Below are 19,420 nucleotides of genomic sequence, written 5' to 3'. Positions count from 1 at the left end.
TTTTATAGAAATGTATGATTTTATCAGCTGTGACAGCTTCATCAGCTGTGACATGTTGATATTTCCACATTTGAGCCTTAGGTACTGAAATACACAGAATCCATTCAGAATCATGTACTAGTGACAGGTTTGTGTTATTTTGCAAGATCAAGATCATTTTACAAGAAAAGTGATCACTGTTATTGCTCGCGTCTCTCTCACCTCCTGTATAGTGCAGTTCCCGGAGAATTGCAGGTTGTATTCCCTCTTGACCTCGCGGTGAGTGATGATCAGCATATAGTTCTGATTTAATGACTCCTGCTGAGAGCTGCGGGAATAGAAATAGAGACAGGGAGTCAGTGAAGACAAGTAGTGGCGTGCTCCGCCAGAGCGCACGTCCCAGGACTGCCACTCAGACAAGCCTGGGCGAACCTTACCCCCGACAACGGAGCTGCTACTGTACTGACCAAACGTAGACAACGTGTCCTGTGAGCCTGCTACTTCACAGACACATACCTAACACTCACATAATTATTACATCTAATTAGTTAAACACGTACAAGCAGCATCTCCGCTGGGTCCGGGACCACACAGATCCACCAAGAAGTGCTAAAATACATATCCCAATGTCAGCACCCGAAGGACAAGGTGGAGCCTCTATTAGTATCCAGTAATATGTCGACATATGATATAATCAAACGTCTAGCAACCATCTCTCATGCTACATCATAATCATACAAGTATTCAGCCTCTCCATACGACGTTCCAATATGGAGATCCAAAGGAACGTGATTTTCTACATATTGGCCTACACACTTGGCCTACTTCTTCAGCGATGGACACCATAATTGGACTATAGAGAAGTTCCACCCGGCACAACGTCTATTTGTCTATCAGTTAGGCTTTGTCTCCTGCTGAGCCAAAAATTGTTTATTCTTCTCATATCAATAATCCAATAAAGAGAAAAAAAAACAAAGAAACTCTTGGAATATATTCATATTTATTTATTTTACCAATATTTTCCCAAATCTGGCGTGTTTTTTTTTCCTTTTGTTCCTGCGCCCAAAGACGCTGCAGAAACACTTAAAAAACGCTCGGGAGAAGGCCTGCCATGTTCCCCAATGATAATCCGCATGTGCTGTGCACATGCTGCGGAAATTTCCGCTGCGGATTATCATTGCGGAAAAAAACGCAGCACAATCAATTATTTTGTGGAAGCGCGGCGTTTTCGCCGCCATTGACTTGCATTGGAACGCATGGAATCCGCATCACTCAATCTGTACATGCGGAATCCATGCGTTTCAATGTGCGGATGGTACCCGGGTGTGGAGGACAGGAGACTCTCCTCTAGACCTGGGTACCATAGAACCTGTAAAAAAAGAATAAAATAAAAAATAAATATTATATTTACCTTCTGATGGCCCTCGGTCTCCTTGTCTTCGCTTGCCGGCAGATTGCGGTGGACTGAAGGACCTGCGCTGACATCATTTAGTCATGTGACGGCAGGTCCTTCAGTGTACCGCGAGGTGCCGGAAAGCCAGGACGGAGCGAATAAAGACTCCGGGGGCCATCAGAAGGTAAGTATAGATTTATTCTTTTATTTTTTTACATTCTTTGGGGTTACACTATATATATCCATGCCGGTTGCATGGATTTATATAGTGAGACCAAGTTGTCAAGCACTTTCCAAGTGATGCTAAAATAGCTTGGAAAGAGCTTGTCAACCCGCATGCGGAAATGCATGTGAAGAACACTTCACATCCGCATGTCCCTGGCAGGAAAAACGCATGTACAATCCGCATGTACAATCCGCATGTACAATCCACATGGGTTTTTTTCTGCCAGGAAGATGCAGAAACGCTCAGAAAAAATCCGGAGCATTTCTGCATTGTGGGCACATAGCCTTACTGTATATAAATCTAACCTGTTTAGCCAATTGGGTGTTGTCCTCACAAAGACGAGGATTGAGGACCACACACACTTGGTTAAAGGGGTTGTCCAGCCTTAGGATACAAGTCTGCAGTCAATAAGTGATGGCGCGTCAGTATTGTACGGTGGCGGTAGCGGGCAGTCTCAAGTATGCGATTTGCAAACATCTGGTCACACTTCGACTAGACGTGTCTGGCCTCACACAATACAGATGTACAGATGCATTGAGTGAGGCCACAGCCATCTAGTCGGCATGTGAAAGAATGTATGCAAATCACATACTTGCGGACATGTGCCCAGAGCGGGCACCGGAGAAACCTCGCAGTGCGCGCGATATCAGGCTTCACAAGTCTGCAGTCACAAAGAGTGACTATAGACTTGTACCCCAAGGCTGGACAACCACTTTAATTTAAAAAGACAAGATTTACAAATAGGAAAGAGGGACATATCCCAGGAACAAAGAGGAGCAGGTTCAAAAGAAACACGATGTCAGATTCAAGAGAACAGCGGCATTTACATCAGGTGAAAAAAAATACATGTATGAAAATAAAAAGTTTGACTTTTTTATTTTTATTATTTATTTTATTTTTTATTTGGACTTTGAGGATAAAGCCATGGGTTGTTTAATTTTTTATTTATTTTTTTACTCACTGCATGTCGAGCCCCATAACGTTTTAATCTTTCCATCGGCATAGCGGTACACAAGGTTTTGTTTGTTTATAAACTCCATCATTCTGCGTTACATAAAGTGGTTTTAAAAAAAATCTGTATGAATTCGTTTAGGAGAAAATAGAAAAAAAACAAAAGGCACTTTTTACAGAAAAGGTAAAACAAAAATAATAAAAACAATTGGCCCGCCTGCCTTCTACCTCTTGGCTTTGCTACTTCTATTACTCCCCCTAGGAGCAGGAGCTGTGATAATAGGATTACAGTTCAAAAACTGCCACATATGCAATTGCCTATAAAGCAAGCATGGGTTCACCTCTAATTAATGGTTATGATCAATCTATTTGGTAAGCGTCTATAGTTTGTGAACTTCTATCTGCAGGAAATACTTAAACTTTAGATTTTATTTCCCTTTAAGGTTTTTAAAAGATTTTTGGTTTAAAAAAAAAATTGGTTTCCACATAAACACTGGCAGCGCCCGTCACATGTCTCATCTGCAACGAGCCGCGCGATTACTCGCTTTTTATTTTCTTATAGAAGTGCCATGGGATTTAAAATTAAACACTGCCAAACCCGTCAATTAAATCTGGCGATTTTAAGCTTGCAGATTTATACCGGCTCATGTCAGCTACAGATCACATTTACAGTAATTACAGCTTATTTACATTAACACAAAATAAGAAATCAGTATGTAGATGTAATGTTTGTTGTAGCTAATGCTGCCGGAGATTTCACATTTGCTGCAAACAGACGCCACTTAAAAACCTGGAAAGTATGCAAATCTCCCCAGTCTGTGCAGCACGGAAGCACGCCAGCCCGACTTATGGATGGAAAGCAAATATGGGGCACTAATCCCAATGATGGAATGGGACGAGGACTACTCCTCAAATTATACCGCAGCAATTTAATGGAAAGCAGCTGGCATAGGCGAGGAGGACTGCAGCGGCGGGCGGCAGGCACCGGCGCAAGGGAGGACGGCGGCGGGCGGCAGGCACCGGCGCAAGGGAGGACGACGACGACGTCGACAGGCACCGGCGCAAGGGAGGACGACGACGTCGACGACAGGCACCGGCGCAAGGGAGGACGACGACGTCGACAGGCACCGGCGCAAGGGAGGACGACGACGTCGACAGGCACCGGCGCAAGGGAGGACAAAGACGTCGACAGGCACCGGCGCAAGGGAGGACAAAGACGTCGACAGGCACCGGCGCAAGGGAGGACAAAGACGTCGACAGGCACCGGCGCAAGGGAGGACAAAGACGTCGACAGGCACCGGCGCAAGGGAGGACAAAGACGTCGACAGGCACCGGCGCAAGGGAGGACAAAGACGTCGACAGGCACCGGCGCAAGGGAGGACAAAGACGTCGACAGGCACCGGCGCAAGGGAGGACAAAGACGTCGACAGGCACCGGCGCAAGGGAGGACAAAGACGTCGACAGGCACCGGCGCAAGGGAGGACAAAGACGTCGACAGGCACCGGCGCAAGGGAGGACAAAGACGTCGACAGGCACCGGCGCAAGGGAGGACAAAGACGTCGACAGGCACCGGCGCAAGGGAGGACAAAGACGTCGACAGGCACCGGCGCAAGGGAGGACAAAGACGTCGACAGGCACCGGCGCAAGGGAGGACAAAGACGTCGACAGGCACCGGCGTAAGGGAGGACGAAGACGTCGACAGGCATCGGAGCAAGGGAAGAGGAGGAGGAAGAGGAGGAGGAGGAGGAAGAGGAGGAGGAGGAGGAGAAGGAGGAGGACGACGACGACGACGACAACAAGCACCGATGCAGGGGAGGATGACGAAGACTATGACAAGCACAGATGCAGGGGAGGATGACGAAGACGATGACAAGCACAGATGCAGGGGAGGATGACAAAGACGATGACAAGCACAGATGCAGGGGAGGATGACGAAGACGATGACAAGCACAGATGCAGGGGAGGATGACGAAGAAGACGACGACAAGCACCGATGCAGGGGAGGAAGAGGACTGTGGTGGGGGCATGTTCTTTCTTTTGATTGTTGCTGCCTGCTTTTGATTGGTCAGCATCATACAGCCATGATTACATCGTGTGTCCAGTTCAACATGACGAATTTGGTGAAAGGTTGTCTTTAAAGGGAACTCATCACTTGATTCATGCTGCCCTTTCTCTCTGAAATGCTCCGGTGTGTCAGGGAAAACATAGTTTGAAAGGCCGGTCGGGGATTCTAGAAAGAGGAGACTCGTCCAGCACCTCAACCGGCTGACTTCTCCCCACACCGCTTTAATTAGTTGTCCAAGTTAGTACATAGCCTGAGACCTGTCAATCAGCTGAAGCCATAAAGGGAAGCAAATGGCGGGGGTGACATCGAACTGGTCAGATCCCTCCCTGTAGTCCTCGGATGGCTTTTTAAACTGTGTTTTCTCTGACACTCCGGAGCATTGTAGAGTGAATCATATCTGCCTAGAATCGCTCAGCCAGACCCCGATCTCTGCTGCCTGTGGTTTGGGCAGCATGAATTTAATTGCAAGTTCCCTTTAAAAAAAAAAGCTAATATCTGGGTGGCAAATACCACAGGGCACATTCAGAGGGGGCCAGGCCTCGATGGGGGCAGAGCTTTTGCAGTAGCACAAGGTGGGGGGTCTACAAAATATTAGGCAGGTGGTCTTAATATTATGTTTGACCAGTGTATGTGCAGCATAAATACAGAATATATAGAGAATGGTGTCCCAAGGATGAAGTCGTGCAGCACTGGCTGCCTCATCTGTATAAAATACAAGTGCTCATCCAGTGCTTTGATCTTTAATAAAGTGCTCCCCCTGGTGGTGTCTGAAGAGATTATTCTCTGCACTAGATTGTGTTCAGATATGGTCAGATTTAAAGGGATTGGGAATATCTAATGCTTTTTTCGGTAGAAGTTTTTTTCACGAGTTATAGGAATCCTCCCAGTGATCAGCTGTAATCTGTAAGAAAACCCAGCCACGAGTTTTCAATTCCTCTGCAGCCACCACAGAGGAAATAAAGCATTAAAAATGCACATTAAATTACAGTATACAAAATACAGTAAGCAGCCAGGCTGTGATTCATGCTGCCCATGATTAGGTTACCAAGAATAGAGTGACTGGTTCCCTTTAAAAAGGACTTTTCACCAAATTTTTTATCAGGTTTTATCAGACAGTTTTCACTGGGGGCGTGCACTTCTTCGCCCTGTATGATGCTGCCCAATCATAAGCAGGCAGCAACACAGCAGAAAAAGAACATGCCCCCACCATTGCTCAGGTTTCTCAAGTGTGCTAGATGTTATGATACAGCTCTGATCTCCTGGTCTAACCACCTGCATGAGTCAGTGTGGGTTGATATGCTGCACAGCTGAGTTTAGCTGTGTCACATTACAAACACTTCTATCAGCTCTCATAGCGCTGTCAGCTCTGCTGTTGTGCTCCTTCCCCCACACTGCCTGTCTGGAGATTAGAGCAAAAAGTGGATTACTCCTGTGGGAGATGTAATGACTGCTCTGATCTCTTTGCAAAGTGATTACAAGTTGAGTGCAACAGACATAAGTGTGAAATTGACACTTTGTGCTCTAATGTCCAGACAGGCAGTGTGGGGGAAGGGTCTGTATAGCAGAGTACTATGAGAGGAGTAGAGCTGATAGAAAAATTTGTAATGTGACACAGCTTAACTCCGTTGTGCTGCACCTCTCCCCACACTGACTCATGCAGGAGGTTACACCAGGAGATCAGAGCTGTATCTTTACATCTCACACACTTAGAAACCTAAGCTATGGTGGGGGAGTGTTCTTTTCCTGCAGCGCTGCTTATGATTGGTTAGCATAATACAGGGCGTAGAAGTACACGCCCCCACTGAAAACAGTCTGATAAAACCTGCTTGGTTAAAAAAACATGAAAACCCTGGTCCTCTTTAAAGGGGTTGTCCAGGATGAGCATGTAGCTCTTTCAAACACAAGTCCAGCAATACTTTTACACGACCAGTCCGTTCCTTTGTTACTGAGAAAACAGCATTTAAATTGATATGCAAATGAGGCTGAAGAGCTATGGTAGATCTGAAGCCTCTGACAATCTGGGAAACTGAAGAACTAGGTCTGATTTTTGTAGAAAATAGAAAGCATATGAAATCTCGCCAGGTCAATGACAAATACACATCATGATCCGAGGAGGAGCAATACGCCATGTCATCTGCAGTGAAAGGCTCTACGTTCGTTCATAGCCGACATATCTGATTTTTTAGAAGTTCTGGTGCATTATTTTAATGATAATCATGTAATCCCACATTTCCCCTTATACAGACCGTACTATTTCAGACAGTGTGATATCCACGACCTTTGTAATTTCACAACAATAAAGTGCGATAAAAATGTAAGTGAAGCAAACAATGTAACAAGAAGAAAGCCAATTACAGACAGAAAGAACAACGCCTGAGAGGAGATGACGGAAAACATTACAAGGATGATGACAGATTAATAAATTCTGCATAAAGCGCATTGCTGACAAGTGCTACTGCAGACCAACACGTAGACATCTGCAGCCTGTGTATGTACGGCGTGATCACAGTGTCATCCATAGTCAGGCTCACAGTTCTCACAGAAGTATAAACTGTAACACATTTCTATACAGAGATAATTAACCTTCCGCAACCTCAATATGCGCAAAATAAAGCCGACCTGTCACATCCTGCACAAAAAAAACATTTCCACTTTAACTAATGCAAAGGTATAAAAACAATACACATCAGGTCCTATAAATAAAAGCTTGAACTGATGAGCTGTCGGCTCTCTGAGAGATGCGATTTACTTAAAGGGTTTAAATATGCAAATTGTCTCTTCAGAGAGGAAGAGGACTAGAACTCTAGAACCACCTATTGGAGGCAGCGATCAGAGTTCTAGTCCTCTTCCTTTCTGAAGAGACAATTTGCATATTTAATTTCCCAGAGGAGTGTGTATGGCTTATAAGTATCCTCACTCTGACATGCCTGGCTTGGCTTGTCACTCTCCACAAGGATAGATTTAAAGTGTTTGTAAGCTATACCCTAAAGAATTAAATAGGGTGTAACTTACTGATTGCTGGGGTTCTAACAATCCTGATCTGCAGAGCATCATCTAAATGGAGTCGCGGTCAAACATGTGCACCACCGCGCTCCACTATCTCCAGCAATCAATGAAAGGAGTGGAGTTGTACATGCTCATCCACCAAGCATGTGCACCACCGCGCTCCGCTATCTGCAGTAATCAATGGAGTGGAGGTATGCATACTCGTCCACCAAGCATGTGCACCACTGCGCTCCATTATCGCCAGCAATCAATGAATGGAGTTGAGGTTTTGCATGGTCAACCACCACTCCACTGAAACGAGACCTGTCCACAAAATCGGTGGTTGTCCCATTGGTCTGTCCCCCCGCAATCAGCAAGTTATCCCCTATGTAATATAGATGGTGGATAACGTACAAAGTTGGAGTAAACCCTATGATGCTGCGGTGACTTTTTTTCAGTCTGGCACTTTTCATTGTGCTTAAAAGAAATGACAACTGGGCGGAACAAGTCGAAGGGTGTGTCCCAGACACATCGTCCAATCAGCGCCGACAGTATCAGACTGCTTAGGGACACACCTCTAAGACAAGAAAAATGGTAACACCTGATTTCCAATTAAGTCACAAATAATCAAGTAGAGAAAAAAGGGGAAAAAAACAGGGCACAATGCAGAGTTACTCCAGAATTGCTATTTTACGAGGAATGCAAGTATTCGCTATAATTTCCATGGGTATTAATACTAATAATAACTAAAAATGCGGACAAAATGACAATTTAAACGGGATGTCCAATTTATATTTATTTTTAATTGCTGTGTTAAAGGGAGTGTGTCAAACAAAGAACAGGCACTCAGTGCACCCTTGGTGTGGCCAAACAGTTCAGCGCACTTTCCCACCTACTTGTTTGTTCTATCTCCGGCACACTGAACTGCTTGGCCACACCAAGGGTGCCCCAAGCTCCGGTGCTTGGTTTCACCAGTCATTCTGTGCTGACAGACTCCCTTCAAGGACATTATTTTGTGGCACATACACAGTGTTTTTTTATCATTATTATGACCCTTGGATTCCATACAAATTTGCTGTGGTGCAATTATCAAGATTCATTGAGAGAAGATAATTTCTGCCAAATCCAAAAACAGGGGGGATCCTTTTCATGAGGATATATACAGACCAACATAGCAGAAACAGAGACAGCGACAGAAACAGAAGCGTTACCTGGACTGACTGGGCATCGATGGAAGCGGTAAGTCTGGGGTCAGGACGTAAAGGTTATTGTGTTTTGGCAAGTGAAGAGTCCTTAGGACGATCTGTAAATAAAATGATTGCACATCAATAAAAAATAATTAACACTTAGATTGGGCAATGTATAAGTTGGGTTTCATTAATAATTTCGCACTATTTGCCTTTTGTAGCCGCTGTGCTGCAATGTCTATTGCGCTGTAGAATGAGTTAACCGAGGATCCATCAGTGAGCTCATTCTGACACAGATTGTAACTCTATTATCTGTATTTGTGCTACTTCAAATAAGTGTAAAATCGGTCCCTTTGCTGTTTGCATGTATATATGTGTCAATGTTGTGGTTCACAAGAGCAATTTTTACACACGGATTGATGGTCTGCATTTAAAAAAATATATAAAAATTTGCCACATGCACCACTTTAAACCATAATTCGGATTAAAATGGGCGAGTCTGATCCAAAATATGGATCAAAAGTAGTCAATGGGTGCGCAAAAAAATGGATCACATAAGGGGTTACCATCCCCACGTCATGCGTTTTCATGGACACACTACAAATATTAACATTGGAAACTGTATTTGACTTTTTATTATTAAATTGTGTAAAACTCAGATGGTGTAAAAAACGGAAACATGGATGACAATAAAAAAAAAATCACCTATTTTTTTCTAGATTAAAAACAGATGATTCTGCATACGCCCAGCAGCATACGCCCATTTATTGAGCTTCTCTTTGCTGATTTATGAACAAATATTACAGCTGAGAGGAGCTCAGCAAAAAAGACAGATAAAAAAAGACCTGTCAGAAGGAGCTCACTGACTGATTCTTAGTTAACCCACTTAGCAGCCTGAAGCGTGTGAAATGGAAATAAGTTGGGTCAGTTTTCATTGTCAGACTGAGTAAACAGGAGATGGAAGTGGTGGTTGTTGCATTTCTGTGCGTTCAGCACAACACACGTGTATGGGAATCTCAAAGCGACCCCACTACGGGGTCAGGGCCTCCGCTCATGCATTTTGTATTCAAGGGCCTTTCCACGATGAGTGTTTGCCTTTCTTTTGGTAACTTAAGACCTGTTCAGAGCAGAGAAGAGAAGCCTTCAGGAACAGCATGTATCCCGGCAGAGAACAGCGCTTTTATTCACCAGCCGGCTGCTATTTAAAGCCCGAACCTTCCAAAAATAGTGCGACTGTCCGCTCAAATGATAGGCCTGCACACTGCGCCTCTGTTCCTCCGCACGCACCAAAACGCCACTAACTCCAGGGAATAAGATATTAAGACTTTAACCAATTCGTGAAAGTTAGAGAAGAGAGGAGGACATAGATAAGAGCTAATGCCAAACAGACCCCTCTCTGACATCAAGTATCTTGATTGATGACATTTAAAGAGAACCCATCACTTCCCATAAATATCCATTTTTTTTACCGGGTGTAAATGCCGCTGTTCTCCTGAATCCGGTGATGGTTTTATTTTATTCCTGCGCCTCTCCATTCCTGAGATACAGTCCCTTCTTTCCTGTATAGAAATCTAGTCTTTTCAGCCAAGTGGGTGTGGTCTGCAACTCTTTTCTGTGAGGCTTCTTGAAGGCCACTCCCACTTGGCTTGAAAAACAAATAGATTTACATACAGGGAAGAGGGGACTATATCTAGGGAACAAAAGGAAAACATCGCCGGATTCAGGAGAACAGCAACATTTACACCAGGTAAAGAAATGACTTATTTTTGGAAACTGATGGGTTTTCTTTAAAAGGGTTGTTATAAAATTAGAGACTTATTCCCTATCCTTTTTATAGGAGATAACGGTCACGCACAGCGTAGGAAAGACTAAGTGCAACACGAAGGGATGAGGGTAAGGGAACCCAGACACTAGGGAAAGGGGAAGTGGAGACCCCTAGGCTGATCCAATATCACCCTGTCTCCTCTACCGTCCCTATATTGGTTCCTCACCAATCGCCGGACAGGAAACCTAAACTCTGTAAATCCCTAGAGATAGGCACTGGATACAGAGGGGGGGGGGTAAGCACTGGTCAGTCCCCACTATAAACAAAAGACAACAAGGGAGACAAACACAGGGGGAAGAAACTTAGCTTGAGCAGACTTCAGAGAGATTTCATCAAACGTCCTCCAAAACACCAGAGAGGAAGTAAGCTGACTGCAATAGCTCCAAGCCTTCACAAGGAAACATGTGAATATCACCGGCGCCTCCCTGCAGCAAACTGAAAGTATTTAAACACCCAGGCCATGGTATTAATCAGAGCAGGAGGGAGGTAGCCGCTGGGTCCTAAAGTAAGACAGATTTAAGGAGGTGTCTGTAATGTCAAATGAAGTGATCTTCTGCAGCCAGCTGCAGAGCAACCGTCTGTCACATCTGACACACCCATGACAATAACTTTCCGATCCTTGGAGGCCCAATCTCCGTAGTCCCCATCGATTGTGAGAACCAGGGCTCTGAAGACGCACCCAGCACTCCCATTAAGAACGAATGGAGAGACCTTCACTCCAGTTCTCGGGATTAGTGGGGTCACAGTGGTTGAACCCCCAGCGATCGGAGAGTGATCCCCTATCCTGAGGATTGGAGATAACTTTTCAACTTCAGAACACGCCTTTAAGCTAAACATTTTATTTTACATTTATTTTTGCTTCTTTTTTTTTTCTCTTTAATTTATTTTTTGTTTTTCTTTTTTATGGTTTGTCCTTCAAAAAAGGTCAGAAAAGATTTATTAAATGATAATTTTATATGTTTAAATTTTGCGGCAATCATATACATTGGTGCTCGCTTAGGAATTAGAACTCCTTGCCGTAAATCTGTAGACAGTGGTCCTTAAAGAGGCTCAGTCAAAAAGGGCCAGTTTTTGCTCTTATTTTTATCCCTACTTCTCTAAATATTCCAATTTTTGGGGGGTATAAACTCCCCATAGGGGTCCATAGATTTGGGCCTTTTAATTCAGTGCTGATTTAGCATAGTCTTTACAAAGGGGGGGCGTCTCTTAGGATCCTCTGGGGCGTGCCCTTATGCTCCTCTGCATAATTACTCTGTGAACCAAATCCCCATATTTCTGGAACCGTATGGCCAATTAAAAAAAAAAAAAAAATGAATATTTAGGGCGGCAATAGGAATAAAATAAGAGCAAAAACTGGACTTCTGGCCTTGTGACATGTTTTCTTTAAGGACTAAATGACAACACAGTATTATACCTTGTGCAGGACCTAACATTCTTTACTTCCTATGCACAAAACTTTTGCTGCAAGTTGGTTTCCGTGTGTGTCTTTATTTTAATTAATCACCCAATGATGTAAATGGGCACTTTGTAATGTGCCCATTTAATTAGATTTACTTTACAATCAAGAGGTAGTTTATCCAAAATGGACAGTTCCTTTAACTAAAAATTTTTTGACCAAAACACTGCTATAAAAAAGCATTTTGTAGTGCAATATGAGCGGCCGTACTCCACCACTCCACTTATTGTCTATGGGACTGCTGGAGATTGCAGAGTACAGCATTCACCTATCTCTGGCAGTCCCATAAACAATGGATGACCACATTTTGGAAACTAGACCCCTCAAGGAATGTGTCTAGATGTGTGGCGAGCACCTTGAACCCTCAGGGGCTTCACAGAATTTTATAATCTTGAGCTGTGAAAATTAAACACTTTTTTCCACAAAATTATTATTTTAGCCCTATTTTTTTCATTTTCACAAGGGTAAAAGGAGAAATGTATCTTAAAATTTGTTGTGCGATTTCTCCTGAGTACACAGATACCCAACATGTGGTGGAAAACTACTGTTTGGGCACACGGTAGGGCTCGGAAGGGAAGGAGCACCATTTGAGTCTTGAAATGCAAAACTGGCTGATATCGATAGCGGACGCCGTGTTGCGTTTGGGGAGCCCCTGATATGCCTAAACAGTGGAAACCCCCACAACTGACCACATTTTGGAAACTAGACTCCTCAAGGAATGTATCTAGATGTGTGGTGAGCACCTTGAACCCTGAGGGGCTTCACAGAATTTTATAATGTTGAGCCGTGAAAATTAAAAAACACATTTTTTTCCACAAAATTATTTTAGCCCTAATTTTTTCCTTTTCACAAGGGTAACAGGAGAAATCACACAAAAATTTTTTTTGAAAGGTGTATTTCTCCTGAGCACACAGATACCCCATATGTGGTGGAAAACTACTGTTTGGCCGCACAGCATGGCTCGGAAGGGAAGGAGCACCATTTGAGTTCTGGAATACGAAATTGGCTGGAATCGATAGCGGATGCCATCTCGCATTTGGAGAGCCCCTGATGTGCCTAAACAGTGGAAACCCCCCACGAGTGACCCCATTTTGGAAACATGACCCCTCAAGGAATTTATCTAGATGTGTGGTGAACACCTTGAACCATCAGAGCCTTTACAGAATTTTATAAAGATGAGCAGTGAAAATTAAAAAACACCTCTTTCCCACAAAAATGTTCTTTTAGCCCCAAATTTTTTATTTTCACAAGGGTAGCAAGAAAAACATGGACCCCAAAATTGGTTGTGCAATCAATTTCTGAGTACGCTCTTACCCCAAATGTGGTGGAAAACTACTGTTTGGGCACACGGCAGGGCTTGGAAGGGAAGGAGCGCTATTTTGGCTAGAATATATTGCGGACGCCATGTCACATTTGAAGAGCCCCTGGCATGCCAAAACAGCAGAAACCCTCACAACTGACCCCATTTTGTAAATTACACCTCTCAAGGAATTGTTCTAGGGAGTAGTGAATATTTTTAAGCCTCAGCCGATTCACAAACTTGTTTAACATTGGGCTGAGTAAATGAAATATTACAATTTTTTCCACTAAAATGTTGCTTTGACCCCAAGTTTGCAATTTTCAAAAAAAAAGGGATAATAGGATAATAGGTGAAAACGAACACTACAATTTGCTATGCAATTTCTCCTGAGTCCATCAACACCCCATAAGTGGTCGAAAACATTTTTTGAGGCACAGTGCAAAGCTCAGAAAGGAAGGAGCGCCATATTACAGTGCAGATTTTGCTGTTATGGTTTGAGGGTGCCATGTCACATTGGCAGAGCCCCTGAGGTCACAGAACAGCAGAAACCCCCGTAAGAGACCCCATTTTACCAACTACACCTCTCAATTAATTCATCTAGGGGTGTAGTGATCATATTGACACCACAGATGTGTCCTAGAATTTCATACCATTGGGCAGTGAGGAAAAAATAATTACATTTTTACTACAAAAAATTGTTTTAGCCCCAGATTTTACATTTTCACATGGGTAAAAATGGTTCCAAAATATGTCACAAAATTTCTGAACGTGGAAATACCCCACATGTGGCTGTACAGTACTGCTTAGCCACACGGCGAGGCTCGGGAGGGACGGAGCGCTATTTAACTCTTGGAGAACAAATTATTGTAGAATAGCTTGCGGGCTCCATATACAGAGACCTTAAGTGCCAGGAGAGCAGACTCCCACCTCAACTGACCCCATTTTGTAAATTACACCCCTCTGGAAATTTATCTACTGGTGTTAGTGATGATTTTGACTCCATGGGTGTTTTCCAGAAACAAGCAGCAGTGGATGTTGCGGAGTAAAAATTACAAACTGCCGCTGTAGCGACCAGTACGTTGTAGTGACCAGTATGTTATGCCCAGCTCGTCCTTCTGGAGACATGCACCTGTAAATTAGGCGTGCTTTCATGGCTACAGAAATGCCAAACATGTGGATGCTAAATGTGATTTCGGCACACTGGGGCTCAGAAGGGAGGTGGGCATTTGGATTTGGGAGCGCAGAATTTGCTGAATTTCTTTTGAAGGGCCAGGAGCCATAGCACTTTTCCTGAGTCTTTGTGCTACCAGTAACGTGGAAGCCCCCTATATTTCCATTGACAGATGAAGGACCTGAGTGGGGACTTTTTTTGCGGACGGATTTGAAGCTTTTGTTAGGAACATTTTACGTACCATTTTGGATCACATTTATCCTGCGCTCTACGCTGAGCACTGATATCGAGGTTTCCATTTAAATCTCCTAGTGACGTGATTCAGATGAAACCCCCGAGGGATCCATTCACTATAATGAGGCAGCAGAGTTACACTGGACTCCGTCTGGCCTCTGTTCAGCGGTGTCCTATTTTTCAGAATTGCACAAAATTTTGGCCAACTGCACTTTTATGCACGGCTAAAGAGACGGACACCGCCAGATCACAGGTCAGACGGCGTCCACAGTGCCTCCATCTGCCTCATTACAGGGAATCTTATGCCGGGGGTTCAGTCTGAATCACGTATTTCAGAGATTTACACAGAAACCCCGGTGTAAGCACCCAGCATAGAGCGGAGGATAAATGTGAGCCGAGCCATACTGCGATCTTTGGGAGGCAGAATGAACAAATCAACAGCAGGTGAAGAATTAATTTATTTTTTACACCATTCTTCGTGCGGAATAAGTTATTAGACGACTTTATTATTCAGGTCGGTGAGATTACAGCGAAACCAGATTTATATAGGTTTTTTTTATGCTTGGCAGCTGTCACACACAAAGACTTTTTTGTTGGTTTTTCTTTTACAAAACAAGTTTTGCAGCACCATATTTTGAGAGCTATAATTTTTCCATATTTCGACTGACAGTCATGTGACGGCTTGTTTTGGCGGGACGAGTTGATGTTTTTATTGGTACCATTTTTTGGGCACTTGACACTTTTTGATCGCTTTCTATTCAAATTTTTGGGAGGCAAAATAAACAAAAACCAGCAATTCAGGAACTGCTTTTTAGGGAGATTTTTAACCCCTTTCCGACGTGGTCAGTAATAGTACGCACCACGTCGGAAAGGCAGGTTCAGCGGTGACTCCGGCACTGAGCCCGCACTGAATTGGGCACATGTCAGCCGATTCTTACAGCTGACATGTGCCCACAACAGCGACGGGTGGAATCGCGATCCACCCACGGCTGTTAACTAGTTAAATGCCAGTGTCAATCTCTGACAGCGGCATTTAACAGCGCTGCGCAGGAAGCGCGGCCTTATCCCCGCCCATCAGTGACCCCGTCACGTGATCGCGGGTCACTGATGGGTGGGCATGGCAACCCGGGGTCTGCAGCAGACCCCTGTGGTTGACATGAAAAGATTGCTATGAGCACCACCTAGTGGACGGCGCCTCATAGCACAGGAGCATTTCTCCTGCATACAGGCGATCTGCTTGTCGTTTGTATGCAGTAGAAGCTATCAGAAAACTGCAGCTTCTAGTCTCCTATTGAGACTATTGAAGCATGCAGAAAGTGTATAAAAAAAAAAGGGTTTTTTTTAAAAAAAAGAAAAATATAAAAGTTTAAATCACCCCCCTTTTGCCCCATTCAAAATAAAATAATAATAATATAAAAAAAAAAAAAAACACATACACATATTTGGTATCGCCACGTTCAGAATCGCCTGATCAATATAAAAAAAGAATTATCCGATCGGTAAAAGGCGTAACGAGAAAAAAATTCCAAACGCCAGAATTACGTTTTCTTGGTCGCCGCAACATTGCAGTAAAATGCAATAACGGGCAATCAAAACATCGGATTTATCCCAAAATGGTATCAATAAAAACGTCAGTCCGGCGCGCAAAAAATAAGCCCTCACCCAGCCCCAAATCATGAAAAATGGAGACGCTACGGGTCTCGGAAAATGCCATCTTTTTCCTACAAAAAAAAAAAACAACAACTTTGGATTTTTTTTTCACCACTTAAATAAAAAAGAACCTATATATGTTTAGGGTCTACGAACTTGTAATGACCAGGAGAATAATGGCAGGTCAGTTTTAGCATTCAGTGAATGCAGTATAAAAAAAAAAAAAACTGTGGAATTGCATTTTTTTTGCAATTTCACCGCACTTGGAATTTTTTTCCAGTTTGCCAGTACATGATATGGTAAAGCCAGTAATGGCGTTTAAAATTACAACTCGTCCCACAAAAAATAAGCCCTCAGATGACCATATTGAATGAAAAATAAAAATGTTCTGGCTCTTGGAAGAAGAGGAGCAAAAAACGAAAATGCAAAAAACGGAAATTGCTTCGGTCATGAAGGGGTTAATGCCGCTCCGCGTGTGATAAAATTGATAAGGCAGCTTTATTCTTCGGGTCAGTACGATTACAGCGGTACCACTTTTATTATTTTTTTTTCATGTTTTGGCGCTTTTACACAATAAAAACTATTTTACAGAAAGAAAAAAAAATTGTTTTTGCATCGCTTTATTCTGAGAGCTATAACTTTTTTATTTTTCCACTGGTGGAACTCTATGGCGGTTTGTTTTTTGAAGGACAAGATAAAGTTTTCAGTGATACAATTTTGATTCCCATTTGAATTTTTGTGCATAAAAGGGGTTAACTAGTATGATAGTTTTATAGATCGGGTTGTTCCGGACGCGGCGATACCAAGTGTGTGTACTTTTTTTGTTTTTACATAAATATAAGTATTTATTGGCTTAATAAATTATATATATATATATATATATATATATATATATATATATATATATATATATATATATATATATATATATATATATGTATTTTTTTAATTAATTTATTTATTTTGTGATTTATTTTTTTTTAAATAGTTTGAAAACATTTTTAAACTTTTTTTTTTTTTTACTTAGTCCCTGTATGGGACTTTAATTTTTATTTTTCTGACCACTGGTCTCATGCAATGCCCACTCATATAGTGTGACAGTTAGTTGTTAGTGGTTGTAATCATGGATACCTAAGCTACTGCCATGCCCTGCATGATGAAAGCAACATAGGTTATCAGAAGAACTATACTACATTTTTAATTGGAGGTATTTGCTAATATTATTATTATTATTATTATTATTATTATTATTATTACACCTACTACATATTAGGATAGGATCTTGGAGATAGGAATACCCTTTTAACCTTAATTTTAGAAAAACAGAAGAAAGTGGTGAACTATTCTAAAAGCAATTTATACTCACAGTGTCCTCCACATCGCCAGACTTCCAGCCTTTCAATAGCATTTTTGATGGAGGAACCTGAAGCTCATTTTCTAGGATTTGTTTTATATCCCCTGGGAAAAAAAAACAAGATTAACAATATTAAAATATATAAAAAAAATAAATAAAAAATTGTGCTAGAGCTGTGAAAAAGAGAAAGGCAATGTGAGCCACAACCAAATGTTTTACCTATTGCATAAAGAAAACAATGAAAAATATTTTCTTCTAAGATTTTTTTTTACCTAAATGGATGTATTTTAGGCTAAAAAATCACTTTCGTAATAGCATCTGTGTTGCACTGTCTATTGCTGGCTGTGGAATGAGTTAACTGAGGATCTGTCAGTGAGATTTTTTTTTCTTTTTCATCTGTCTTTTCCTTTGCTCCTCTCAGCCGATTGAGGAGTCAAAAGATCCAGCTCAACTTTGCTGTGATCTGTCTCTGAACAGGGGAACTCAGAAAAAGATCAATAAAAGTTACAAATTCCCTGTCAGAAAGAGCTTGCTGACAGATTCTCAGTTATCTCATTTTGCAGCTAAGGATGTGCAAAGAAACAAAGAATTTGTAAAAGTCAAACCATGCAAAAATTTAAATAATTTTTGCATAATCTGACTTTTACAAGATGTTTGTCTCCTACACATCCATAACAGAGGTGACAGGTTCCCTTGAAGTGAAAAAATGACCTGGGAGGAGTCCACATCCTTTAATGTCACTCACATGGTTGTTATAATGTCCCAATGTAAACACAAAAGAAATCCACCCTGCGCCAACAACTGTTAAAAGTTAACCAAAAATATATATTTGACTCTTCCCTTGCCAGAAACGTCAACTAGCAGTTTTCCAAAAATGTTTTCCCTCCCACTGGGATAAGCTGTTGCCGGGCCCGGACTATGCCCTCTACATGTAGTTATTGCTGTGCGCTCAGACTTGTGTTAAAAAGGGGAAATAAACTGGGACGATGTCCTGAGACATAAAACTACACAAAGCAAATGGGAGACATTTATTAGCATCCTGAATAGGACCTGTGCACAATATATACCCTATGGGAATAAACATGCTAGAAATAGGAGGAAACCACTATGGCTAAATAGAGCTGTAAGGGGCGCAATAAGTGACAAAAAGAAAGCATTTAGAGAACTAAAGCAAGTAGGTAGTGATGAGGCATTAAATAAATATAGAAAATTAAATAAATTATGTAAAAAACAAATCAAGGCAGCAAAGATTGGGGCAGAGAGAACCATTGCCAGAGAAAGTAAAAATAACCCCAAAATATTCTTTAACTACATAAATAGTAAAAAACTAAAAAATGATAGTGTTGGCCCCCTTAAAAATAGTTTGGGTGAAATGGTGGATGAGGATGAGGAAAAAGCCAATATGCTAAATGATTTTTTTTCAACCGTATTTACACAAGAAAATCGCATGACAGAAAACATGATTAGTGATAACAAAAATTCTCCATTAAATGTCACTTGCTCAACCCAGCAGGAAGTATGGCGGCGTCTAAAAATCACTAAAGTTGACAAATCCCCGGGCCCGGATGGGATACACCCGCGAGTACTGCAGGAATTAAGTAACGTCATAGATAGACCATTATTTTTAATCTTTAAAGATTCCAT

The 19,420-nt window shown here is 42.2% G+C and overlaps 1 protein-coding gene across 1 annotated transcript in view; it reads right to left on the bottom strand.

Annotated features, from left to right (window-relative positions):
* The window catches only part of FAF1 (Fas associated factor 1), a 264,708-nt gene that overhangs the window by 193,082 nt on the left and 52,206 nt on the right, over positions 1–19,420 (bottom strand). Inside the window, exons 5-7 of the mRNA XM_073643500.1 lie at positions 17,789–17,880; positions 8,811–8,902; positions 202–307 (exon numbers count right to left, since the gene is read on the bottom strand). Coding sequence (XP_073499601.1) covers positions 202–307; positions 8,811–8,902; positions 17,789–17,880 — 290 coding nt within the window. The remainder of the gene's footprint in view (positions 1–201; positions 308–8,810; positions 8,903–17,788; positions 17,881–19,420) is intronic.

The sequence above is a fragment of the Phyllobates terribilis genome, unplaced genomic scaffold (assembly GCF_046119375.1).
Source record: "Phyllobates terribilis strain yellow unplaced genomic scaffold, ASM4611937v1 Scaffold_8__6_contigs__length_399053987, whole genome shotgun sequence".
In the NCBI taxonomy this organism is placed as follows: domain Eukaryota; kingdom Metazoa; phylum Chordata; class Amphibia; order Anura; family Dendrobatidae; genus Phyllobates; species Phyllobates terribilis.
This window is presented reverse-complemented; position numbering and strand designations above follow the sequence as displayed.